Source organism: Pleurodeles waltl, chromosome 3_1, assembly GCF_031143425.1.
Source record: "Pleurodeles waltl isolate 20211129_DDA chromosome 3_1, aPleWal1.hap1.20221129, whole genome shotgun sequence".
NCBI lineage: Eukaryota > Metazoa > Chordata > Amphibia > Caudata > Salamandridae > Pleurodeles > Pleurodeles waltl.
In genome coordinates, this window is record NC_090440.1 from 1,348,686,942 (window position 1) to 1,348,714,228 (window position 27,287).

At 44.9% G+C, this 27,287-nt stretch overlaps 1 protein-coding gene across 6 annotated transcripts in view; it reads left to right on the forward strand.

Annotated features, from left to right (window-relative positions):
- ABCG4 (ATP binding cassette subfamily G member 4) overlaps nucleotides 1-26,319 on the forward strand; it is a 156,135-nt gene extending 129,816 nt beyond the window's left edge. For all 6 annotated transcript variants that reach the window (XM_069224830.1, XM_069224828.1, XM_069224832.1 and 3 more), the window contains 8 exons: nucleotides 8,914-9,028; nucleotides 10,830-10,972; nucleotides 11,341-11,439; nucleotides 13,688-13,856; nucleotides 14,712-14,812; nucleotides 15,790-15,948; nucleotides 19,301-19,419; nucleotides 23,460-26,319. In XM_069224830.1, the coding sequence (XP_069080931.1) occupies nucleotides 8,914-9,028; nucleotides 10,830-10,972; nucleotides 11,341-11,439; nucleotides 13,688-13,856; nucleotides 14,712-14,812; nucleotides 15,790-15,948; nucleotides 19,301-19,419; nucleotides 23,460-23,685 (1,131 nt within the window). In that variant the 3' untranslated portion in view covers nucleotides 23,686-26,319. The remainder of the gene's footprint in view (nucleotides 1-8,913; nucleotides 9,029-10,829; nucleotides 10,973-11,340; nucleotides 11,440-13,687; nucleotides 13,857-14,711; nucleotides 14,813-15,789; nucleotides 15,949-19,300; nucleotides 19,420-23,459) is intronic.
- The last annotated feature ends 968 nt before the right edge of the window (nucleotides 26,320-27,287 follow it).

Genomic DNA, 27,287 nt, shown 5'->3' on the forward strand with positions numbered 1-27,287 from the left:
GGCCTGAAGGTTTTTACTGGCCTTTTTCATGTACTCAGCCATCCTTGATCTGAGGCCAAGTACATAATCCACAATATCCTGCTTAGGAGCTTTTAAAGGTTGTTCCCAACCCTCCTTTACAAGTGTGAGTGGACCCCTAACAGGGTGTCCAAAAAGAAGTTCAAAGGGGCTGAAGCCCACTCCTTTCTGGGGTACCTCCCTGTAGGCAAAAAGGAAGCATGGTAGAAGGATATCCCATCTCCTGCGGAGTTTTTCAGGGAGACCCATAATCATGCCTTTGAGAGTTTTATTAAATATCTCCACCAGTCCATTTGTTTGTGGATGATAGGGTGTAGTGAACTTGTAAGTTACACCACACTCCTTCCACATGGCCTTTAAGTATGCAGACATGAAATTGCTTCCCCTGTCTGATACCAATTCCTTTGGGAAGCCCACCCTGGAAAATATTCCCAGGAGGGCCTTTGCCACTGCAGGTGCTGTAGTGGTCCTTAAAGGAATAGCTTCAGGATATCTTGTGGCATGGTCCACTACCACCAAGATAAACCTATTGCCTGAAGCAGTAGGAGGGTCAAGGGGGCCAACTATGTCAACCCCTACCCTTTCAAAGGGAACCCCAACCACAGGCAGTGGAATAAGGGGTGCCTTTGGTGTGCCACCTGTCTTGCCACTGGCTTGACAGGTTTCACAGGACTTACAAAATTCCTTTGTGTCCTCAGACATCCTTGGCCAATGAAACAATGGAACCAGTCTGTCCCAAGTTTTCATTTGTCCTAGATGCCCAGCTAGGGGAATGTCATGTGCCAGGGTTAGGAGGAACTTTCTGTACTCCTGAGGAATCACTAATCTCCTGGCAGCTCCAGGTTTAGGATCCCTATGCTCAGTGTACAAGAGGTTGTCCTCCCAGTAAACTCTGTGAGAGTCACTGACATCCCCATTAGCCTGTTTGACAGCTTGCTGTCTGAGACCCTCTAATGTGGGACAGGTTTGCTGTGCCACACTCAGCTCCTCTCTGGCAGGCCCCCCTTCACCCAAAAGCTCAGCAGTGTCTGCTTGAAGCTCCTCTGGTGTAGGTTCTGCACAGGGAGGGAATTCTTCTTCCTCAGAAGTTGAATCCACTGTAGAGGAAGGGATAGTAGGAAGTGGTTTGCTTCTACTAGCCCTAGCTTTAGGGAGCACTTGGTCCATTGTTCCAGGATCCAAGCTTCCCTGTCCTTTTTGCTTTTTGGCCTGAGCCCTTGTCAAAGCAAAAATATGCCCTGGAATGCCCAGCATTGCTGCATGGGCCTCCAACTCCACATCTGACCAAGCTGATGTCTCCAAATCGTTCCCTAATAGACAGTCTACAGGTAAATCTGAAGCTACCACAACTTTCTTTGGACCAGTAACCCCCCCCCCCCAGTTGAGATTAACAACAGCCATGGGGTGGCTAAGTGTGTTGTTGTGAGCATCGGTTACTTGGTACTGGTGACCAAGTAGGTGTTGTTCAGGGTGGACCAGTTTCTCTATGACCATAGTCACACTGGCACCAGTGTCCCTGTAGGCCTGAACCTCAACACCATTTATTAGGGGTAGCTGCTTGTACTTATCCATATTAAGGGGACAAGCAGCTAAGGTGGCTAAATCAATAGCCCCCTCAGAGACTAACACAGCCTCTGTGGCCTCCCTAACAAGGCCAACCCCAACTAAGTTACCAATAGTGAGCCCAGCTACTCCCTTGGATTGGCTATTAGTAGGTTTGCTCCCACCACCACTGCTATTAGTAGGGACACTAGGGGTAGCAGTAGGGGTTGTAGTGGTAGGAGCATTGGTGCCTTTCTTTGGACAACTGGGATCTGTTGTCCAATGGCCTTTTATTTTACATAAATAGCACCATGGTTTCTTTTCCTTGTTCTGATTAAAAGAGGATTTGGGCCCACCACCCCCACCAGAGTGTTTTTGTGGGCCTGATGAAGACTCAGTTTTAGATTTGTCCCCACCCTTGTCAGAAGACTTACCATCCTTCTTTTTGTTGCCATCTTTGTCACCCCCTGTATGAACTTTTCTGTTCACTCTTGTTCTGACCCATTTGTTTGCCTTCTTTCCCAATTCTTGGGGAGAGGTCAGATCAGAGTCCACCAAGTACTGGTGCAACAAGTCAGACACACAATTATTAAGAATATGCTCTCTCAGGATCAAGTTATACAGGCTGTCATAATCAGTAACTTTACTGCCATGTAACCACCCCTCCAAGGCCTTCACTGAATGGTCAATGAAATCAACCCAGTCTTGTGAAGACTCCTTTTTGGTCTCTCTGAACTTTATCCTGTATTGTTCAGTGGTTAAGCCATAACCATCCAGGAGTGCATTCTTAAGAACTTGGAAATTATTAGCATCATTTTCGTTCACAGTAAGGAGCCTATCCCTACCTTTTCCACTAAATGATAGCCATAGGATAGCAGCCCACTGCCTTTGAGGGACATCCTGTACAACACAGGCCCTCTCAAGTGCAGCAAACCACTTGTTAATGTCATCCCCCTCCTTATAAGGGGGAACTATCTTGTGCAGATTCCTGGAATCATGCTCTTTTGCAGGATGACTATGGGGAATACTGCTGCTGCCACCATGGGTATCTAAACCCAACTTCTGTCTTTCTTTCTCTAGTTCAAAAGACTGTCTATCCAAATCCAGCTGTTGCTTTTTAAGCTTCAGTCTGGTTTGTTCCACTCTCAACTTATTGAGTTCCCTCTCTAACATTCTGTCATCAGGGTTGGTGGGAGGGACATTCTTAGACACAGAAGAATGAGCAGAAGGAGACCTGTCCCTTACAGAAGCCACCCTAACAGCTTGGCTAACAGAAACATCACTACCAGTATGGTGAGAATAAATGCTTTTGCTATGATGTGAGACAACACTATTTCTATGGTGAGGCTCTCCATCATTACCAACTATGCTAGACTGTCTAGTAATGGGCAGGCTAGGAAGTTTCTTTCCTGAATCTTTTCCTGGGGGAGTCCCTGGATCAGATTGGGAACCATTTGCTACTTTTTCAACAGATGTGGCCCCTATGGCCTTATCTTGTTCTCTAAGCATGTTAAGCAATAATTCCAAAGAAGGATTCTTCCCTACACTCAAACCTCTCTCTATGCAGAGACTCCTTGCTCCTTTCCAGCTAAGGTGATCATATGCAAGTTTGGACAGATCAACATTTTGGCCTGTGCCAGACATTTTTAGAGAGAGTTAAAGTGATAGAAAAAGAGAAAAAAGTTTTCAGAACTTTTTAGAAAGACAGAAAAAAACTTTTTAAACTTTTAAGAACTTTTTGAAAGTTTAGAAGTACTTTTCAGCACTTAGAAAAGAGTGAAAAGAGGAAATGCAAAACTTTTTGGCTATGTGTATATACACTGACCTTGTTTTGTATATTTTTCTCTTATGAAAAGTACAATGACAAGAGTGGTAAGTAGTCTCAAAGCACTTATCCCACCACTGCACAACCAATGTAGGAGGCTGGACTGGCTTGTAGTGAGTACCAAGGGGTACTTGCACCTTGCACCAGGCCCAGTTATCCCTTATTAGTGTATAGGGTGTCTAGCAGCTTAGGCTGATAGATAATGGTAGCTTAGCAGAGCAGCTTAGGCTGAACTAGGAGACGTGTGAAGCTACTACAGTACCACAAGTGTCACTTGCACAATATCATAAGAAAACACAATACACAGTTATACTAAAAATAAAGGTACTTTATTTTTATGACAATATGCCAAAGTATCTTAGAGTGTACCCTCAGTGAGAGGATAGGAAATATACACAAGATATATATACACAATAGCAAAAATATGCAGTATAGTCTTAGAAAACAGTGCAAACAATGTATAGTTACAATAGAATGCAATGGGGACACATAGAGATAGGGGCAACACAAACCATATACTCCAAAAGTGGAATGCGAACCACGAATGGACCCCAAACCTATGTGACCTTGTAGAGGGTCGCTGGGACTATTAGAAAATAGTGAGAGTTAGAAAATTAGCCCTCCCCAAGACCCTGAAAAGTGAGTGCAAAGTGCACTAAAGTTCCCCTAAGGACAAAGAAGTCGTGTTAGAGGAATAATGCAGGAAAGACACAAACCAACAATGCAACAACTGTGGATTTCCAATCTAGGGTACCTGTGGAACAAGGGGACCAAGTCCAAAAGTCACAAGCAAGTCGGAGATGGGCATATGCCCAGGAAATGCCAGCTGCGGGTGCAAAGAAGCTTCGACTGGACAGAAGAAGCTGCGGTTTCTGCAGGAACGAAAAGGGCTAGAGACTTACCCTTTGGTGGACGGATCTCTCTCGCCGTGGAGAGTCGTGCAGAAGTGTTTTCCCGCCAAAAGAACGCCAACAAGCCTTGCTAGCTGCAAATCGTGCGGTTAGCGTTTTTGGACGCTGCTGTGGCCCTGGAGGGACCAGGAGGTCGCAATTTGGACCAGGAGAGAGAGGGGACGTCGAGCAAGACAAAGAGCCCTCTCAGCAGCAGGTAGCACCCGGAGAAGTGCCAGAAACAGGCACTACGAGGATGCGTGAAACGGTGCTCACCCGAAGTTACACAAAGGAGTCCCACGTCGCCGGAGACCAACTTAGAAAGTCGTGCAATGCAGGTTAGAGTGCCGTGGACCCAGGCTTGGCTGTGCACGAAGGATTTCCGCCGGAAGTGCAGAGGGGCCGGAGTAGCTGCAAAAGTCGCGGTTCCCAGCAATGCAGCCCAGCGAGGTGAGGCAAGGACTTACCTCCACCAAACTTGGACTGAAGAGTCACTGGACTGTGTTGGCCACTTGGACAGAGTTGCTGGATTCGAGGGACCTCGCTCGTCGTGCTGAGAGGAGACCCAAGGGACCGGTAATGCAGCTTTTTGGTGCCTGCGGTTGCAGGGGGAAGATTCCGTCGACCCACGGGAGATTTCTTCGGAGCTTCTGGTGCAGAGAGGAGGCAGACTACCCCCACAGCATGCACAGACAGGAAAACAGTCGAGAAGGCGGCAGGATCAGCGTTACAGAGTTGCAGTAGTCGTCTTAGCTACTTTGTTGCAGGTTTGCAGGCTTCCAGCGCGGTCAGCAGTCGATTCCTTATCAGAAGGTGAAGAGAGAGATGCAGAGGAACTCGGCTGAGCTCTTGCATTCGTTATCTAAAGTTTCCCCAGAGACAGAGACCCTAAATAGCCAGAAAAGAGGGTTTGGCTACTTAGGTGAGAGGATAGGCTAGCAACACCTGAAGGAGCCTATCACAAGGAGTCTCTGACGTCACCTGGTGGCACTGGCCACTCAGAGCAGTCCAGTGTGCCAGCAGCACCTCTGTTTCCAAGATGGCAGAGGTCTGGAGCACACTGGAGGAGCTCTGGACACCTCCCAGGGGAGGTGCAGGTCAGGGGAGTGGTCACTCCCCTTTCCTTTGTCCAGTTTCGCACCAGAGCAGGGGCTAAGGGGTCCCTGAACCGGTGTAGACTGGCTTATGCAGAATTGGGCACATCTGTGCCCAAGAAAGCATTTCCAGAGGCTGGGGGAGGCTACCCCTCCCCTGCCTTCACACCATTTTCCAAAGGGAGAGGGTGTAACACCCTCTCTCAGAGGAAGTCCTTTGTTCTGCCATCCTGGGACAAGCCTGGCTTGACCCCAGGAGGGCAGAAACCTGTCTGAGGGGTTGGCAGCAGCAGCAGCTGCAGTGAAACCCCAGGAAAGGCAGTTTGGCAGTGCCAGGGTCTGTGCTACAGACCACTGGGATCATCGAATTGTGCCAACAATGCCAGGATGGCATAGAGGGGGCAATTCCATGATCTTAGACATGTTACATGGCCGTATTCGGAGTTACCATTGTGAAGCTACATATAGGTATTGACCTATATGTAGTGCACGCGTGTAATGGTGTCCCCGCACTCACAAAGTTCAGGGAATTGGCTCTGAACAATGTGGGGGCACCTTGGCTAGTGCCAGGGTGCCCTCACACTAAGTAACTTTGCCCCTAACCTTTACCAGGTAAAGGTTAGACATATAGGTGACTTATAAGTTACTTAAGTGCAGTGTAAAATGGCTGTGAAATAACGTGGACGTTATTTCACTCAGGCTGCAGTGGCAGGCCTGTGTAAGAATTGTCAGAGCTCCCTATGGGTGGCAAAAGAAATGCTGCAGCCCATAGGGATCTCCTGGAACCCCAATACCCTGGGTACCTCAGTACCATATACTAGGGAATTATAAGGGTGTTCCAGTAAGCCAATGTAAATTGGTAAAATGGTCACTAGCCTGTTAGTGACAATTTGGAAAGAAATGAGAGAGCATAACCACTGAGGTTCTGATTAGCAGAGCCTCAGTGAGACAGTTAGGGCCTGATTCTAACTTTGGAGGACGGTGTTAAACCGTCCCAAAAGTGGCGGATATACCACCTACCGTATTACGAGTCCATTATATCCTATGGAACTCGTAATACGGTAGGTGGTATATCCGCCACTTTTGGGACGGTTTAACACCGTCCTCCAAAGTTAGAATCAGGCCCTTAGTCACTACACAGGTAACACATTCAGGCACACTTATGAGCACTGGGGCCCTGGTGAACAGGGTCCCAGTGACACATACAACTAAAACAACATATATACAGTGAAAAATGGGGGTAACATGCCAGGCAAGATGGTACTTTCCTACACAGTGCAGTTCACCTCACCCCACCCCAGTCAACTCCACCTCAATCCACTCCACCCAATCCAATCGACCTCACTCCAATCCAATCCAAACCACCCTACTGCAATCCAGCCTACTCCATTCCAATCCGCCCACCCGCACGTCAATCCAGTCCTCTCCAATCCATCCAACTCCAATGCATCTGACTCTATTCCATCCCAGTCCATTCAACCCCACTTCTGTCCTCCCCACCCCACTCCAGTCCACCCCACTCAGTCCATTTCAGCCCACCCCAATCAACCCACCTCAGTGCAGTCCACCGCACTCCAATCTACTCCACCCCACTCCAATCTACTCCACCCAGTCCAATCCACCCAACTCCAGTCCACCCACCCCAGTCCACCCATCCCAGTCCACCCCACCTCATTTCAGTTCACCCCACTCCAATATAATCCACTCCATCCAGTCACCCCCACTCCAGTGCAGTCCAATCCACCCCACTCTACTCCAGTCCATACACTCTACCCCAAACGAATCCACCCACCCCAGTTCAGACTATGCCACTCAATCAAATCCATCAAGCCCATCACACTCTAATTCACTCCACTCCAATCCACCACACTCCAAACTAAACCACCCCACTACAGTCCAATCCGCCCCCTCCAGTCCAGTCCACCCCTCTTCAGTCCATCTAATCCAACCTACTCCACTTTAATTCACCTCTCTCCAAACCACCCTACTCTAATCCAGTTTTATCACTCCAAACCAAACTACCCACCCAAGCCAATCTAACCCTCCCGACTCCAATCCACCCCACTCCAATACAATCCATCCCTCCACTCCACCCAGTTCAATCTACCCCATTCAATCCAACCCACTCTACCCCAATTCAATCTACCCAAATCTACTCCAATCTAATCCACACCACTACCTCAATCCATTCCACCATATTCCACCCCACTACACTACACTCAGCGACTCTGCACTCTACAACACACTGCCCTGAACCACTGAATTCTACTCCTCCTACTGTACTCTGCTTCAACAAATTCAGTCTACGACACTCTACATCCCTCACTCCTCTCTCTCTCTAGGACACTCAACGCCACTAACTTTTAGCCATGCTGAACAGCAGACACACTGCTGTTCAACATGGCAAAAACAGGTTGCCAAAGCCAATAGTTCTTAAATAGGCACGAACTATTGGCTTTGCCAATACTTGTGAAACTTCTTTTTATTGGTATTTCTAAGTACACACATGAGTAGTTTTAGACTAAACTTTAAAGGTGATGATGCCACTCAACAGTTTCAATTGAACTACCAAATACACATGAATCGGCAATGTAAAACAAGAAGATCCCCCACCCCACGCACCCCATTCACACAGTAACCTTTTCCGTGTCCCAGTCCCGTAAGAAGTCACAGAAAGGGACATGATACAAATGTTACATTACCCATTCTGTTAAACACAAGATCTCATCTCTTTTCCCTGAACCCCGGAAGGCTCTCATCTACTCCCTTCCCATGGGAAGACGTCATCTCAGTTTCCCTGCCCCTGGAAAGTGTCATTTCACCTTTCTTGGGACTGGGAAGGTAAACTTTCCATTCCTTTGTCCATAAAAACGTGTTCTCACCCCTGACTCTGAAATTGGGGTCTCTTCCCTCCCCTGATCCAGGATATGGGGCCGCTAACCTCCTCTGACCCTAAAAAAGTGTTGTCTCTCCTTCCCTACTATGGAAAGATGCTCTCTACTCTCTCATGGCAATGGAAAGAACCAATCCCCTGACATTGGTGGGGTACCCTTCCTTTTCCATCTAACTCTGGGAAGGTGTCGTCGCCCACTCCCTGGCCTGGGAAGGTGCCCTCTCTCTTCTCCTCCCCCTCAGGCACTGTCCAGTTCCCGCCCCTTCATGCAGTGAAGTTGCTTCTTCCTTGGCCTCCCCTTATGTTTACTACACATATGTGCGAGAGTACTATTTATGTGACTGTGCTTTGCAATGCTGTGTTGCCTTTTATCTCTTAAATTGCTCTTAATGAGGAACAGTCTATCCTCATCTGAATTTCATTATCACACGGATCTCTCTCTCCCACCATCACTTCCATGTCCCCTGTCTTTCTGAACTTTGTCCTGTCTGTTTTGTGTGCAAGCTTGCTGGCCCTGCTCCCTATGCCTTTGTCCTCCTTCACCCCCCAAAGTGCAGCGCTGTTTCATCATCTGTGTCTGAAATTGCCATCTCTGAATTCTCTGTACCCTCTGCTTCCTACACCCTCACACTGTCTCGCCTCTCATTGCAGCTGTACATCCTCAGCCAGGGACAGTGCATCTATAAAGGCGTGGTAACCAACCTCATCCCTTATCTGAAGGGCCTGCACCTCCACTGTCCGACCTACCACAACCCCGCCGACTTCAGTAAGTGACAAACTAAAGTTAGCCCTTCTGGCACGTCTGCGCTGTGCTTCCAGAGAAGTATTGCGGCATGGGCGAAGTTGACTCTGGCCAAGGGCCCAAGGCTTTCAGCCCCTCCCCCCCTCCACACACACTCTCTTATAGAGCCAGCTCTGTTCTGCAGAGAGCATTGCCCTGATTCTTTTGATTAATTCTTCAACAAATTGCTATAATTACCCTTTTCTTTTAAAATATTTTTAATGTGGGTGACGCGTAAGAGGCTGTGATGGACATTTTGCAGACATGCTGTGTTTCTGTTTCATGTCTTATCCATAAAAAGTCATTTTAGAACAAAAGAGTACCTCAAATATGAGAAATTGGAGGGCGTCACAGAGATTATTTGGAATAACATTAGTGAGCTGCTGCTGTGTTAAATATTGAAAACACAAGTCACTATCCATGAACAGTAGATGTAAAAACATTTAAAATGTGCATGAGTGTGTCTGTACACTGTCACTGACCTGGCCAGAGAGGGCATGAAAGGTCAGAAATTGGATCATAAATTAAAATCTGTTGTGAACAGGGGCCTCCAAGATCTGTTTGCCTCAAGGCCCCCAAAATCTTTAAGATGTCCCTTTGTGCATGGGAGCCTCAACCTAGTCTTAAATAAAGGATATAGCGGGTCATTCCGACCCTGGCGGTCGGTGGCCGCCAGGGCCACCGACCACGGGAGCACCGCCAACAGGCTGGCGGTGCTCCTACGAGCATTCTGACCGCGGCGGTTTAGCCGCGGTCAGACGCGGAAAGCCAGCGGTCTCCCGCTGACTTTCCGCCGCTCGTAGGAATCCTCCATGGCTGCGGAGCGCGCTCCGCAGCCATGGAGGATTCCGACTCCCCCTCCCGCCATCCAGTTCCTGGCGGTTCTCCCGCCGGGAACCGGATGGCGGGAGGGGGAGTCGCGGGGCCCCTGGGGGCCCCTGCCGTGCCCATGCCTATGGCATGGGCACGGCAGGGGCCCCCGTAAGAGGGCCCCTAAAAGTATTTCAGTGTCTGCAAAGCAGACACTGAAATACGCGACGGGTGCAACTGCACCCGTCGCACCTTCCCACTCCGCCGGCTCTATTACGAGCCGGCGTCATCGTGGGAAGGGAGTTTTCCCCTGGGCTGGCGGGCGGTCTTGCGAAGACCGCCCGCCAGCCCAGGGGAAAACTCGGAATACCCTCCGCGGTCTTTCGACCGCGGAGCGGTATTTCGGAGGGGGGAAGTCTGGCGGGCGGCCTCCGCCGCCCGTCAGACTCAGAATGAGGGCCATAGTGATTTTGTTCTCCAAGTCTGCCACTGTCTGCCCCTGAGCACCTTGACCCTGTGTATTTTAATTTCTCTCTTTCATGTGACATGACTCATAAATAGTAGTGCACATGCCGAACAGTGAAGGCCTTTGTGCTCTTTACAGCTATGGGCATTTTCCTGTGCTAGGTTCACACTGTGCTGTGCGTGTAAACTGAAGGAATCCCATATATCCTGAGGAAGCCCAGCTACTGATATGCCTTAAAAACGCCTCAACATCATCACTCCTGTTAGAATGAATGGTCTGTCCACTGTCCCAGTGCTTTATGGCTTGACTAGAAGAAACACATGCATAGGTGACCAGGATGCAAATAGAAGCGGTGAAGGTCGTGGGAGGTCCCAGCGTATGCTAGTTTGTGTGCATATTTATCACACTACTAGAGAAAATGTGGCTGAGCAGGTGACATGGGGAAAAAGAGGGGCGATGGGAAGGGCTTCCCTCTTGAGTGACCCAGTGCTATGTTTGGTTCTCTCTCAGTTATAGAAGTGGCGTCTGGTGAGTATGGGGACTTGAACCCAGTGCTCTTCCAAGCCGTCCAGGATGGCCTTTGCACCATGGAGGAGAAGAAGAACCCCCCAAAAAAGAACGATGACGCTCCCAGCCCTTCCACATGCCTGACAGTAAGTAAAGTTGAGTTGTTACTTTATCTTTTGGGAAGAGTGTCATCGTGCCTTCCATCTCTATTACAGCGAAAGATCCAGGTGCAAACTCAGAGCCATATGTCTCTGAAGAGCTGTCAAAGTTGGAGGCAGTTCACTTGCAGGATGACTGTAAAACATTATAGGAGGCACTGGCCAGCCTAAGGTTTCCCAGATTCTCATATTGGCCAACCCTCTGTGGTGTATTAGTGGAATTAAGCAAATTGCTTAATGCTCTGTGCTTCAAGGTTCCTCAGACACAATGTCCATTCTCTTCGTCTCTGTTTGTTGAAAACCAAGTCCCCAACCCATCATGGACTTCACTCTACCCTTTTCCCCTCTTACCACAGGAAGCAGTTGCTATGGAGAGCCATACCTTCGCCACGAGCACCATGACACAATTCTGCATCCTGTTCAAGCGGACCTTTCTCTCCATCATGAGAGACACAGTAAGTGCCCATAATCTGTCATCCATGGCACAAGTGCACAAGCTCTCTTTCGACTGGATCACTCAAGTCGAACATTAAACATGGGGATTGATCCCTTCTGTAGATAATGGCTACATGTCATCTGTTCCTTTACAATTTCAATGTAGTGAAGCGCCAACTTTTTGGAAATTTTGTCACACCATGTTGAAAGTCAGAGGAGCAGAGCACATAGCATAGTTCAATAAATTATTGTCAAATTTGGGAATCTGAATTTATTTTGCATATTTTAGGTCACTGCAGTCAGACAGCATACAGGTGAACTGCAATTCTCAGCTTCAGCATACATTTCCAGTGTCAGAGCGAGATAAGTACTCTATGTAGCTCTGCGGGGGATATTAGCAGAAGAGCAAAGGAATTAATTTAATCATGTTTCTGGATCTGCTAGTCAACATTAATCAGTCACATGCTCTATACCTTAATTTAGGCCTTTTAGCATAATCCATTACAATGGAATGTTTAGTTTTTAGTGAAATGGGCCACTTCTGGCACGTTTTAATGGAATACAAGAACATCCACACATCCACGAAAACAAAGAAAAGTGTATTTGAAATGCATAAAGCAGGGATTATTGTCTCTTTGATTTCACATATATGGGGTCTGTGGAATCCTTTTTTTGTGTTTGGTCATAGCTGCGAGACATTTTTGCATCAATATTTGCTTTATGCTTAGTCCCAGCACTTAATAAGGAACCACAGGATTTAAATGTAGTGACGGTGCTGCATTATGCTGTAAACATGCACATTTCAAAAAGTGAGAAAGACTATTCAGTTCAATTGTCTGAAAGACATTGGCTGGTGTGAGAGGGTAAACACACATTTGTACCAGCAGCATTACTTCTAATTGTTTTATCATCCAAAAAGCTCATTTTAATTTTTAGCATTGGGATGGGAGGGAGTGAGCACATCATTTTGTTCACCTGACAACAAAGTATCCTATGAAGCAGAGGGAAATTAAACTGTACGCCTAGCAGGTCAAGTAAGTGTTTAATGTGAGCTGGACCCTGTCTACAGTGACATAAATAGCTTAAACTGGTATATGTTTATTTATTTGTGGGATAGGTTTCCCCTTCTTTTTATCAATGATCATACTTTAAAAACTGAACATTTGTTTTGCAAAAAAAAAAAAAATTAGAAACAGAGTTCCCTGCTTCAGCTGCACTTGCTTGGAAACATGCATGGGTCCCACTTTAGTGGCAGAGTGTGACAGTTGATAGAATAATACATTTTAAATGCTATGGTGATTTTCAGAGTGTAAATACTGCAATATCAGAAAGTTCACCATAGTTATTCATAAAATGTATGTAGAGGTATTGTCCCTTGATTTTAAAATATAGTCCCCTTCATCTACAAACTCTCATGAATGTCAGGGTTTTTAAACATGTCTTTGATGTATTGTGATATTGAGGTGATGCAGCTAATGTCAGTGCTGTGAGATGTGTTGTCTTGTAGATATGTGTGTTTAAGTGTTGCAAGTTGTGTGTTGGTGAATTATCTGGGTATGTAATGCATCTGTATGGACCTTTGATGCATTTCTTGTGTTGATGTTTTCACCATTGATTGGTTCACACCTTTTACATGCCTCTCATATAGATCCTTGGACATTCAGTATGTCTCACTGGAGAGTAGCAGTTGTCACTGTTTGTGACAGGGAATCGAGTAAGGTGTGCAGAACGAATTAAACTGAAACTTGACTTCAGATCCCATCACTTCCTATCTACAGTGTTTGAATTAAATGATGGTACTTTTGTGAGACAGCAAGGTAGTAAAGTCTCTGTTGGACCCCCACTTCCACGTCTTTGGTCTGGGGCCCTAATTCTTCTCTGCTCCCTTTGTACAAGCTTTTATGGTCTCACCATGACTTCTTCGAATGATTATCACTGGTCTGTGCTAAAGTCCATTGCAGTTCTTCCCTTCCCTATTTGTGTTCTAAAGTGGCCTTGGTACTTCTGGACATATCACAAATCAAATAAATAAATAGATGAAAAAACTAATGAAAGTAAGTAAAGGGCTGAAAGTTCTGGGCAGCTTTATGTGCAGCAAAGTCTGGGATCTGAGAAATCTGTTTCTCAGCCCTTCTTGGTCAAGAGTACCCAATATTAATCTTGGAGAGTGTCTGTAACTCCTCCTGCTTCTTGCTGGCTGCCTCTTGTTGAATTAAGTTTGACTACCTCAACTCACCTTTGTCTTTTACTTCTTCCCAACGCCTGCAGGTACTGACCCACCTGCGGTTCATGTCCCACATCTGCATCGGGGTGCTCATTGGCCTGCTCTACCTGCGCATCGGGAACGACGCCGGCAAGGTCTTCAACAACACGGGTTTCCTCTTCTTCTCGATGTTATTCCTCATGTTTGCTGCACTGATGCCCACCGTCCTCACATGTAAGCCACCAGTGGAAGCTTACCTGGCGGGAGCATCCCAAGTTCATGTCCGCATGGGGCTTGACGGTCACCAACAGCCTGACCAATAGGAGAAACCGCGAGACAGGCGACGGCTATAGGAGTTGTTAGGGCCGAAGCTGCTCACTTTGGCCACAGTCATGCTACCTTGGCGCGTGTCTAGTGCTTGGACTACAGTGCCTCTGTGGGGACCACCTTAGTAGGTTGGCCATTTTCCCACTAAATGCCCCTGTCACAGGATAAAGCTTCCCCAAGGCATGTGCTCCATTTCCTTCTACACACTGCTACTTGTTGGCGAGCTAGGTTTCACTTACATGACAAAATAAATCTTCTATATGTCAAGCACGTGAGCTGCTTGGCGGTGATGGATGGGTCCTCTATCCTGCCTCCCCTGCTGCTGACCGCTCACACAATACAATGATTGTTATGAAGGAAGGAAGAGGGCTGATTTTCACTTTTATAAGATGAGCGAATTTCTAGCGCTGAAAACACAATGTTCTTCTCATTGTAGCTAACGTTTGATTTCCGGAGCAATTGTTCTTTTTTGACACTAGATATGAAATCTGATCAGCGTCCGTTCTATCTCTTCGTCACCGAACAAAGAGTTAATCTTCTCTTTGTTTTCTAAGCAACCACGTGCTGCAATAAAAAAGTTGTGTTTCCAATTAGTGTCTCCCAAAATGCACCCTCAGCTGTCAAAGATGTCGCAGTAGATTTCGGGTGAATGGTGGCTGTAGGTGCCCCCTGTGAGCCCCCTGGCGCTGCAGCATGTGTCTGTTTCTACTCTGTTCCCTGTCAATTAATAGATGTCTTTGTGTTTTCTCTCTCTCTCTGCAGTTCCACTGGAAATGTCTGTCTTCCTAAGAGAACACCTCAACTACTGGTACAGTCTGAAGGCGTACTACTTGGCGAAGACCATGGCTGATGTACCTTTCCAGGTGCGGCTCCCGTTCCCGGCATTCCGTTCCTTTCTCGTGAATTCTGTTGATTTGTTATTCTTCAAAATATTTCACTTGCTTTGCAGTTTTTCCCCCGATCTCAGTTCCCCTCTTTCTTTTGGCCCCGCTGTCTGCTGCTCGCTTGTCTTTTTTTTTTTTTTTTAAACTCATTTTTTGTTAACCTAGTGCACCTGGCACTTTCACTTTTTCATTTTCTATTTTTTTTCTCTGTTGTTTTTCACCTCCTATTTTTTCTTTGCACGTGTGTTCATTCCATGTATTTCCTCTGCTGTTTTTCACCGGCACATTTGTGGTTTTCACTTAATTTCTCTTCCTCTCTTATTTTCGGACTAATCTCAGTTTTTCACTTGCTATATTTTCCGCTGCTGTCTTTCTCTATAACTCTGTAGGTTATCGCCTGAGTTTTGTTTCCTGCTCGCTTCCACATTGTTTATCTTCATCGGACGTTTTTAGTTGATCTTGGCTGTTTATTTTTTTTCCGTTGCTCGCTGGATAACTGTACTTTCCCATCTAATATTCGCATCTCTAGTTTTCCTCTCCGTAAACATAATTTATTTGTGTTTTCTTTCGCCACATCTTTGTTCCCTTTCTTGTTATTTTTTTAACTCGAGAGCTGATTCTCTGCGCACCCCTCCCCCCCATCAATATCTATGCATGTTTTAACTTTCTCTCTGTTTTTCTAGAATTTTTCGAACTCTGTCTGTTTCTCTGGAGTTTTTTTTACCAGGTCTTTCTTCGGATACCCACCCTATATCCGTTGTTTGTAATGTATGCAGTTATTCAGCTGCTCTCTCTCCTTCTGTAGTCGTGGTCTGTGTGTTTTTTTAACAGGCCCTTGTTTCTCTGCTACTCTGCAGTGTACCACGTTCTGTTTAATCGTGGAATATCTCGCTCTCCTTGAAGGCCTTCTGTATCTTTGCTAACCTGCTCCATGTATGATCTCTTCTTTGTCGCAGGTGATCTGCCCTATCACGTACTGCAGTATTGTGTACTGGATGACAGCTCAACCTCCAGAGGCCTCCCGCTTCCTGCTTTTCTCCGCCCTCGCCACTTGCACGGCGTTGGTGGCCCAGTCTCTTGGCCTCCTGATTGGAGCGGCCTCAACCTCATTACAGGTGAAGGCGACTAGGGCTCTTGGTAGAAGCATGGAAGGCATGCAGGGAGGTGTGTGGGGATGCAAGGTGCAGTTCAATGATAATGAGCACAGTAAGGCCCTGATTTATACTTTTTTGCGTCGCAATTGCGTCATTTTTTTGACGCAAAAGCGGCGTAAAGTTACAAAATACAATTGTATTTTGTAAGTTTACGCCGCTTTTGTGTCAGAAAATGACGCAAATGCGGCGCAAAAAAAGTTTAAATCAGGGCCTAAGTTCCCCTGTATAGTGTGGGTCCGCAGCGTACAGTTAGAGGTGGGCGAGCCAACAAATTAACAAGGAGGGCCGAGGCACTGCCGAACAAGGGTTTGGATTGGCTCTAAGAGCCGCTGCACGAGCCAAGCGGAGAAAGTATTTTGCATGTACATCGTAGGACAACTAGAGTATGATAAGGTGTCTTCAAAATTGAACAAAGTGTGTTTGTTTTCGTATGCGGAAACATTATAACTTAATACATCAGATTATTTTTAACGTATTTATTAAATATAGGTGTTTTTAAATATAAACTGAGAAACATTCCTGCTTGTGTCCTGATGCCAATGTGGTTATCTAACTAAGAGGCAAATCAGTTTTCATATATACCCTAAATGTTTCCTTGATTACTATTATAGATGGAGAAATTGTATAGGCCATTAAATGAAGCACAAGAAATGTTTTTAGTAGAGCGCACCTCCTGAAGTCATGTATTTGAAGCTGCCCCCTATGAGATAATGAACAAAATGGAGACTTGATGAAATGAAATATATGTCTAGGATCACACAATGTGGTCAAACTGGGAAGCTGAGATTAACCTCAGATTTTTCAGTTTCACACTGTGCAGTTCAGCCACTAGATGAGTATCTCTGATATCAAAGGTTGATGCTGTGTCCTCAATTCTTGGAGGATGAGATTAGAGTGTGAGTAACAAACAGAATTCTCATTTTATTTCGGGCAGTTTTAAATAGCACAAGCCTTGCCCAAGGACATACCCCTCACAACATTCCCTTACAAGTTTTTTTCAGTACAGCGAGATTTGATGGGATTCACAGGATGTTTAGTCAAGATGAGTTTTCGAACCTGCTTCCTGATCATACATTGTTGTGAAAATGTAGACACTAGGCCACATCACCCTTGTGAAATCTCAGCTTGTTTTGGGCTTGAGGTTCACAGAAGACCTCGAGCTGAGTCAGAGTGAGGCATCTGGTGTGAGCATGGACCAAGTTTTCAGTGACTCAGCAATCTCTAGGAAGAGTTAGGGGATACTCAGGGATAAGCCATCGTTTTCTTTATGGCAAACGGGTGAAATACAGGGTGTGGTCTAGGAATGTAAGGCCTAGTGTAGGTATGCAGTGCACAGGTTAGGGATGCAGGATACAGTCAGGGATACAACCGCTGTTTATTTACAGGCTCAGTGGTGGAACACAGAGTGCAGTCCAAGGATGAAGGACACTTTAGATCTGCAGGATGGAGTTTTGGTAATGCAGCATGCAATGTAGGTTTACAGTTGAGAGTCGGGACGTTAGGCATTTCCTAGAATTGCAGGGCACAGACTAAAGATATAGAGCAATCTGTTAAGGTTCAGTAGAGGTATGTAAGGCACTGTTTAAGCCTGGACAGCACAGTATAGAGATGGAGTGCCCTATGGACATGCAAGACGATGTAGAGATGAACACCATAATCTAGACAGCCAGACCACGCCATAGGGATGCAGGGAACAGTATAGGCATGCCGGACTTATTGCAGGGATGCACAGTGCATGTACTAATCAGGACACCGTGCAGAGATACCCAACTCTGTGCAGGATACAGATCACAGCATAAGTATGCAAGAACCATGTAGGGACGCAGGACACAATGTTAATTAATATCGAGGGCTCAGTGTAGGGATAGAGGACACATTGTAGGGATGCAGACACAGTCTAGGCATGCAGGGCCGCGTGTAGGTGTGCAGAGTACAATGCAGCTATAGAGGACACATTGTAAGGATGCAGGGAACAGTGTAGGCATTTAGGGCACAGTGTAGGTACACAGCACATTGTAAGGATGAGAGGCATGGTGTAGGGATGTAGTATGAGACATATAGTTGTAGGACACAACAGCCCTAGTCACAAACTTCCCTTAGTAGTATGTTTATGCTTACTTGAGTAGTATTACTCATGTACTACCAAATGCTGTTCACAAACCTATGGGCCGAGAATTCCGCTTGTCCTACCTTTACCATGCAGAGTTCTCCGCTTTAGTTGCAGACGTCTCCGCACGTGTAGATATACATTTCAGTATAAAATGTCAGAGGAACCTTTGGGAGAGGCTGGGTAATGGGAAATATTACTAAACTGGAAGAAATTAGAGAGGGGAAAGGTGCGGCTTAGGGAAGGGTAAGCACAGGTTTTGATAGGGAAATGGAACTACAAACACCCAACCTATAAAGAGTAAGCCAATTTCTATTTACAGTCTGCACCTCTGAAGTTACTACAGCCAAAATGACCCAAAATAGTTAAAAATGTTCTCCAGCTCAGCTTTAGAGTAAGTTCAGCTCCACATATGGCCACTCCTAGGTACTACAATGCCGTCCCATAAAAAATAATGGAATCTGATACTTAAAAGAACAGCACATAGGAAATATTGTTAAATAAAGTAAATTATTTTGAATTTTAAAATGTATGTCCAATTTAGGTGGTAGTTAAATAAATTTATATTTAAGTTTTTTTGTAACGTTACAGCTACACTCGGAAAAGGTGAAGAGCAAAAAATTCTAAAGTTGCTACAAGGTGCAGTAGTAAATTTACATCTGCATAAATTTACCTTTGTGAATAGGGCCCAATCCAGGATGCAGCTTAAAGTGTAAGGGAGCAGGATACAGAGTAGTAATGCAGAGCGTAGTATGGGGATAGATGTGCTATGAAGGCTGGAAGGAAACATTGTACGGATGCAGGCATTGAGTACACATGTAGGAGAGAGTAGGGTTGCAGGGCCCAGTGTAGATGTACAGGGCACAGTGTGAGCATAAAGGGCACAATGTGCGGCTTCAGGATGCAGTGTCTGCATGCAGCAAAGTGTTCTTCGACAACATTTAGATGGGGCGACCACTGTTAGATTGCTGTGTGGTAGTTTGAGCAGTGTAAGTCCAGCCCCTGGTCTCAGGGGCTATGATGATAGCAGCAGAAAGACAAAGTAACAGAGTTTCCACTCTTGCCCTTCTCTTAATCTGTCAGCTGAAGATAGGAGTCGGCTGAATAAACAATTCCTGCAACATCACAAAGATTGCATGATGTCACTTCTGATGTCACAGTCATGTTTGGTGAATCACCATCAATGATTTTTATTTTTTTGTATAGGTGGCAACTTTTGTGGGTCCAGTTACTGCCATTCCAGTCCTGCTTTTTTCTGGCTTTTTTGTTAGTTTCAAGACCATCCCGACCTACCTTCAGTGGAGCTCATATGTGTCGTATGTCAGGTGAGTATTGGGTAGCAACATCCTGCAATGCAGTTTGGGTGCAGGCTCTTCTGAACTTGTGTGGATCGATTATATGTATTTGCAATTTGTACAACTTGTCAGGTTAGAGGTGCATTGGAAGAACTGTATGTGTTCTTAGTGCTGGAATAGAAGAGGTGTTGCAGATGAGGTTTGAGGCGCAGTAGCTGAACAGTGTGTGTGTGTGTGTGTATGTGTATGTGTGCTGTCTCAATACTAGAGCAGCAGGGTGTTATAGAGTATAAAAAAAAATGATCTGTGTGTGCGGGGAGGTGTTATTTCAGGCGTGCAGTGGGTGCTACAAGTCATATTTGTGTTGCATCAGACAAGTTGTGTGTGAGCAGGGAGTAGATTCGTGCTGGGCGAGCAAGGTGTGCTATAGGTTATGTATTAGGCCTTTTTCCTGGGGTAGTTATTTACACTTGTATTTTGGTGCTTCAATATGGTTGTTCTCAAATAGCATGACAAAGTACTTATTTTCAGGTCTGGCTACGTAAGACACTGTGGTATTGCCAGAGAACATTAGCTATTGGGGAGAACGATTTTTATCAATACGTTCACACAAACATAAATTCGGTTTTTGGCTTCACTCAACAGAAGTAGCTCTCTCTCACCTCATGCTATTGGCTGTTTTGGTGCATCCTGCTGCCATCTATTGCAGTGCTTGAGGGACTGTTTTACAAATTAAAAGTACACTCTATCATCACACATTTGGGGCCATATGTACGAACACATTTTCCCATAGACACAGAATGGGTAAAACCCTTTGCTACATCTGGCCCTTAATTCTTTATTTCATACTCTCTAAAATTGGTATTTCTGGTAGTGCTGTCAACTGTTAATGATCTTATCTTTCTGACCGCTATCAGTTTCCTTGAAAGAGGCTGAATGTTCTTCCTGTTCAGTTATTTCATGTCTACCTAAACGGCTTTGTGCTCGGCCCACTTCTGTTTTTTTTATCAATAATAAAACTTTAGTTTCCATCATTGCTTCCTTTGGCTTTCATTTTCACTTCTACGCTGATGATTCCGAGTTGTATTTATCATTTTTACTCCTTCACCGTTTGTCTCAGTAATCAGATCACGGCTTGTCTTTCTGTTGTTTGAAATTGGATGTCATCACGTTTCATAAAACTCAGTCTCAAAAGAACCAACATCCTCTTGTAGCCTACTGTCTGTTCACTTTTCTCAATTTCCATTCTTAGCTAGAAACGTAGTCATTGTCTTTAACCCATCCCTGAAATTCCCTGATCAGCTCTTGTATGTGGTTAGGATGGTGACTTCCACCTAACATTTTGAGAATTAACCCCCTCTTCCTTTCTCTTCTCTCGGACAAGCTATTCCAGTGTCTAGCCACTCTGTTAGTCTTCCTAGGTATCTCCTTCATTTGCTCCAGTCTATTCAAAACGCTTGTATTCGTCTTCTTTTCTCTTTTGACAAAGTTTGAATAAATGTACCCCCCCACAATTATCTTCTAATGTTTTCACTCACTTGCTCCACCTTACATTTCCTCACTGATTTCTGCTTGCACGACTTTTAGTCCTCTCCGCAACCCCCCCTCCCTTCACCTCTTGTTGCTCCCGTCCTTTTACACGTACTGAATCTTACCTTTAGAGGAACCCCCCACCCCATTTCTGTTTCCTCTGTCCCTACCGTTCTATTTTCCAGCAACTCTTGAAAGAAAACCTGTTAACCATTGTGGAGTAGGGTATCATATTGTCCATTATTTGTCATTTTTCACTAATACTAATATTTGCTGTATTGGAAACAACATTTGATAAAGACACTATAATGAACTGATAAAAAAGAAAAAGTCATACTTAAGGAAACATAGCCTAACTGACTTTACCAACCCACTATACCAATCATAACTAGACCTAGAATGACTTACCTGCATTTCCACCTTACCTACCTACAATTCTTTTAAATATACCGAGTGCATACTGATAAAGTGTTTAATTAGAAAAATACAACTTAATTTGCTTGCAGTTTCCTTTGAAGGTTTATTATTCTAAGGTGATAGGCACATATATGTATTTCCTACATTATATAGCATAGCTAAAACAAAATATAGCACAAGAACATTATCTTTCATTTTTTAAATAACAAATACTACAAGCGAAAATACAAAACATGGAAGTAATGTTACACATTTACAAGGCCATTAGTCTTGTGGTTCAAAATCACTGCAGAGTACATGTACATTTGCAGTGCCAAGTGGAAGAAGAAGATTGCTGTCTAGGAAACCAGGGCATCATTAAGGCAGTAAATGGTGGAACACTTTGGGTATGTCCAGTTGTAGCAGTTTCAAAAAATAAAAGCAACAACATTTCCACTGGTTTAGATCTGATAGTACAAATACATCTATTGAAAGAGAACAGCATCCGTATTATTTGCCTTAATGCATCCACAAAGGTATCACAATTGTATTTACATATGGAATATTACCTATTAGAATTAGACTAGGAACCACAATAACAATACAACTGTAACTGTATCTAGGCTTTGTCAGCTTTATATGGCTCAGTTCTGACATATGTTCTGCAACAGATCATTTCCAAGAAGCAACTAGACCAGTGAAAAATTGCAATATTGACGTTTTGATGTTTTATAAAACACTGTAAGAACACAATCAAGCAATTTTGAAACTATGTTTTTAAAGCAGCAGGTTTCTGGCTGGCTTTTATGCATGCTTTATTCCAGAATTTGCAATAATCAGCACACCACTGAGAGAGTTGACCAAAATACACTTTAAATGAACTCAAGAACGCAAAACACATGGCTTCCTTTGATGCAGGCCTTTGCACCAAATTAAGAGTGGATTTTAGGGCCATATGTACGAACACATTTTCCCATAGACACAGAATGGGCAAAACTGCTTACTATATCTGGCCCTTAGTCCTTTAGGGCTGGGACCGATGGTAGCATAACACAAACCATGAAGGAAAACACCAAGACATTGCCTCATATGTTAGTCGTGGTAATTTAACTGAGGTTGCAAGATCTTACTGGAAAGGTATGTTTCCCCTGGGGTATGAGCTTATGAACATTATGATTTGTATCTATTTGTTAAACGTTTCATGAATATAACCCCTCATCAGGCACTCCTCACTATTTTTGGAAATCCTGAAGCAAAAATGTCACCAAGAATTGAATGATGGAGTATGTGTCTTATGATTTTAAAATAGTACATAAGACAGGTAAAGAGTGCAATCCACCTGAGTACATTCCATTTTTTACTTGTGACTGATCAGGGAACATCTCTTGCAGAAGCGTCCATCAGCTTCATCATAAAGCACTCAACTTGAAAGCGAGTGATGGAACCTGAACACTTAAACATTTCCATGGAAGAAGAAGCATTTTTACAAGTCATTAATGTACAAAACCACCACAGATAACATTGCAAGCAGAGCAGCAGGTTCAAGGCAGGAGTTCAGAGAGAAGTCAGATTGGCTTTCAAACAAGTGCAAAGTGAACTGACTATGTCTGCAGAAGATCTGCATAAAACGCACAAGGACAGGCACCGGCAGCAGTAAACTACCAAACCACGAAAATGACTTTTGCTCCAGTATTAAGTTTAAGGTTGAGTGGCAAAGCTGAGTGGGAGCCTCGGTTCGAGAGTAGCTGGAGGTGCTGCAAGTCAGGTTTGAGATTAATTGACAGAGATATGCGCGGGCTCAGTTTTGGAGCATTGTGTGCTGCAGGTAATGTTTGTGCTGCATTCACTGACCTATGGATGGTCTTGGTGCTGGAGTAGCATGGCCGCTTCTGGTCATGGTTGAAGAGCAATGATCGAGCTGGACATGGCCTTAGTGCTGAAGTAGCAAAGTGTCCTTCAGATCACATCTGTGGGGCACTGGCTGAGCTGTGTGTGTTCTCTAACTCCTGAAGTAACACAGGTGTTGCAGGTCAGTAGTTGCATCCGGTGAAGTGCAGTGGCTTTACGTAGTCGATCTTATTGGCCTCTAAAGCTTGTCCTGACGCCTCCCATCTTTGAATAACACTCTTTTTTGATTTGTTCAGGTATGGATTTGAAGGTGTCATCCTTACCATATACGGCATGAACCGCGAAGAGCTTGAATGCAAAGAAGAGTTCTGTCCCTTCCAGAAACCAGAGAAAATCCTGCAGGAACTGGACGTGGAAGATGCCAAGCTTTACCTGGACTTCATAGTCTTGGGCATCTTCTTCATCATCCTGAGGCTTTTAGCCTACCTGGTACTCCGCTACAAGGTGAAGTCTGAGAGGTAGAGTAACCACTGCCCGTAGTGGACTCTGCTTTAGGGACCAGGGCAATGGAGCCGTAATCAACACGGATGCCCCCAGCTGGAATGTTTACGCAAAACCATGGACCAAAGAGGTGGAGACTGGAGGAGAGACCGCCTCTGACCAAAGAAGGGACTTACTTCTTGAAGCCACCCATACATAATGCCAAGGTGTATTGAACATTGCCTTTTTTAAGAAAAAAATCATTATATGCATCATTCATGCTAGTATGAGAACTTCTGAGATCTGTGCTGAATGCAGCTAGGAATTCGGGATCTTTGTGCAACTGCTCTTGCAGAGGCTTGTTGGAACATCTCCTGTTCTTGGTGATTAGGTGAATAGTGCTACCATCACAGTGAGCTGGAGCTGGGCAATGATGCTGCAGTACCTGTTGGAGGGGGTTTACCCTCCCACATTCTCCGATTTCAACCCTCTGCTGGTTTCCAAGCCATGTGAGATGCCTCTTCTGCTTATTGGCCAAAAGGCTGGCCACCTGATTTCCAATCGTGGAGAACCATATTTCAGTGGCCATACAATCTCCATGACTACTTGCCCATTGAACTAGCGTAAGGAGTGGTGGCCTTGCAATGAAAGTGACTCATCCATCTTTGCAAGTCCAGTTGGCCTACACTTTGTTGAAGGCTGTTTTGCTAGTTGTGTATGATGTTCATTCCTGGTACTCAGCAGACACACTTTCTGTAGTCTGGAGTTACCCTAAAATTTGACTCATCTTCTAGAGAATATCGCATGTGGATAGTATTACTGAGATGAAGCCACAGAGTTGAGTGTATGTCCTGCATCCGTTAGTTGTGAGGAGACTTCCCCTCCGTCCTCCTCAGTATAATTTGCTTGTTTGCTTACAACAAAGTATTGGTGCAGACAAGTTGCTGCTATTAGGAAGGTAAATGGACATGGAGGCTCGAGGGTAAGTAATGCTGCCATGTGTGCCTCTGGTCAGAGGGTTAAAGGAGGTGCTAGGGGGTGTTGAATATGAAGCAAAGCAATAGTAAGAGTTGAACCCGGTCGGCACAGCTTACCTTCAGAAGAAATAAAACACTCCAGTGTAGACTGTTCTAGCTCCTCACAGAGCATAAATCCATAGGGAGAAGAAAGCTGTACAAAAACAAAACTATTCAATGAATGTATCAGGTTGGGACAAGTAAATAAAGTGCAACCAAGTGAGACACAGAGAGACTAATGACTGGACAGGACTGGCCCTACACAATGAAATAAATAAGACCATGTGGATTCCCCGAAAAGGGGTAGAATTAAGTGAAATACATTGCTGTTCAGCTATGCAACAGGGACAGCTTAAGAAGGTTAATGTTTTTATTTTTGTAAGTCTTTGGCATGCTAATGTCCCTTCTAACTGGTGGCTGATGGGGGTATGTGTTTTTTATCTCCAAATGTGCGGGAGTCCTAGAAAGTTTATCCACAATTCTGGTTCACAAGACAACGGGCGTCACTCAGAAAGGTAAACTTACACCTATGTGTAAGTTTACTAGTGTGTTTTGTGGTATTCACAAACAGTAAGTTTAATTTATTAATAGTAACTTTACGAATGTGGAGACTACGCTGTTGGGGTGGAGAACTCTGTACATAAAAAGATAGGACAGGCCTATCTTTTTATGCATAGCGCCTGCGCTATGAGGACAGTCTACACACTTGTAAGATCATTATTAGTTAATTAAACTCAATGTTTTGGGAATGTCATTGTAAGTTTACCCAAAAGTGTAAGTTTACCTTTGTGAATCAGGCTCAATATATTTAAAAATATCAGTTAGAAAAAATAATACTCTTCAAACACAACATTTCTTTCCAACGAGTGAATGTAAATTGAAGCTATTTAAATATCATGTGACTTGAATTGTAAATTCTGTGTACTCTCTGGAGTGAAATTCCAGGAAGCTTGTCCCTTAAGTATGGTTTAAATAAGTATGTTGAGGCTGCTGCCCCAAACGACAATGCTTACAGTATAGAATGTTATTGTTTCAAATTATTAAGCACAACTTGAAGCTATTCTGTGCCCAAAGTTACCTACTGGCTGCATTTAGCCTTTTACAAACCACCAAAAATGCATACATAAATATTTATTGGACAATTGCCTGGTGCAGTCCTCATTAAATACAGTTTTAGCTATAATATGTGGATCCGAACGGGTTCCCCTAGCAAAGTCCATGGTGACAACTTTTGCAGAAAAAATTATATGGTTAAGAAGTAAATCAACACATAACCAAGTTTCCCCTTTTTTTCCTTTCCTTCAGTGTTTCTCACACTCTCGTGTAACTCTCATTGTGGTAATGACTAGAAGGAAACATCATTATAAAGTAGTTGCCTTATTGTACCGCTAGTCTAGGCCTACTGTGTTTGTGAGTATAACACAGTTACTTCAGACTTCACCCAAATTATTTATGTGAAAGAGGCGAGGAGGCAGCACTCAAAATAATTGCTGGGAGGAGTTGAAAACAATGATGAAGGGGTAGGAAAGCACAGAATGTAGATCCCAGATGTGGATGTTGGCACCATCACCTATGGTCCCTCATGCCAGCTCGATCCACTCGTATTTGTTTTCTCTCCTGTCCCCCTGGGCAGTCTCCTTTCTGTCTCATCTATGCCCAACGAGTACTGTGTTCTATCTGCCCACTAGTCATTCTGCCACACCAGAGACTCCTCGGGTAGTTGCAGCACACAGCAGACCCCTCGTTAAGGTACATCCCAAGAAGACCCCTTGTAAAAGGCAGCACACAAGCATGCCTGCTCGCTGTGCTGCAGCTCACAAGAAGGGTTTCTCGTAAAGCTATAGCATGGAGCAGACTCCTTGTACAGCTGTGGCACAGAGCAGGACAGCATTGCACCCTGCAGTTAAGGCACACAGCTGGGAATCCTTGCATAGCTGCACTTTACGGGGTCTGTCTTGTGCGGCTACGGTATAAGAAGAGTATGAAGATATGGGAAGCTTCCGGGTCAGCCACAAAATACAGGGGGGGCTTCCTGTACACTGGCAGAATACATTAGCCTGGTGGTGCAGGGAAGGGTGCAGAGGGCCCTTCTGGAGTTGCAGTAAACAGGGGCAACTTGGCAGAGCTGCAGAATACAGCAGGACCCTCCTTGAGCTGCACTTTATTTAGAGAGAGGCTGCAGGCATTCTGTGTCCGGGATATGACGTCTGACAATGACTGTTCAGCACTTTAGTCCGAAGCTGCTTTTTTCCCCAGATCACCCGTTGGCCGGTGTCAGGTGGGTGGAGTGATCACGTGCTCACAGTGATCTGGGTGCCCCGGTGGGGCCTAGTTCACCGACTCTGGCTTCACCGATCCTGAGATGGCCGACAGGCAACCGTCCAATGTGGTAAATACTTTGCAGTTCATTTAGGTTTCATTGAGATGCAAATTGTAGCTGCTGGGTACATAACTAATAAGACATATATTTATACTGTAGCTCTGAGCGTCTTGGTGTCTTTATTTTCGGTCTGTGTGTGCATACACTTATGCACACGTATCTTTATGCGCATCTGCGTCTGTGTGTGCGTATGCACCCGACTGCACACTTTTGCAAGTATTTGTGAGTGTTGGTTGTCTGTATGTGTA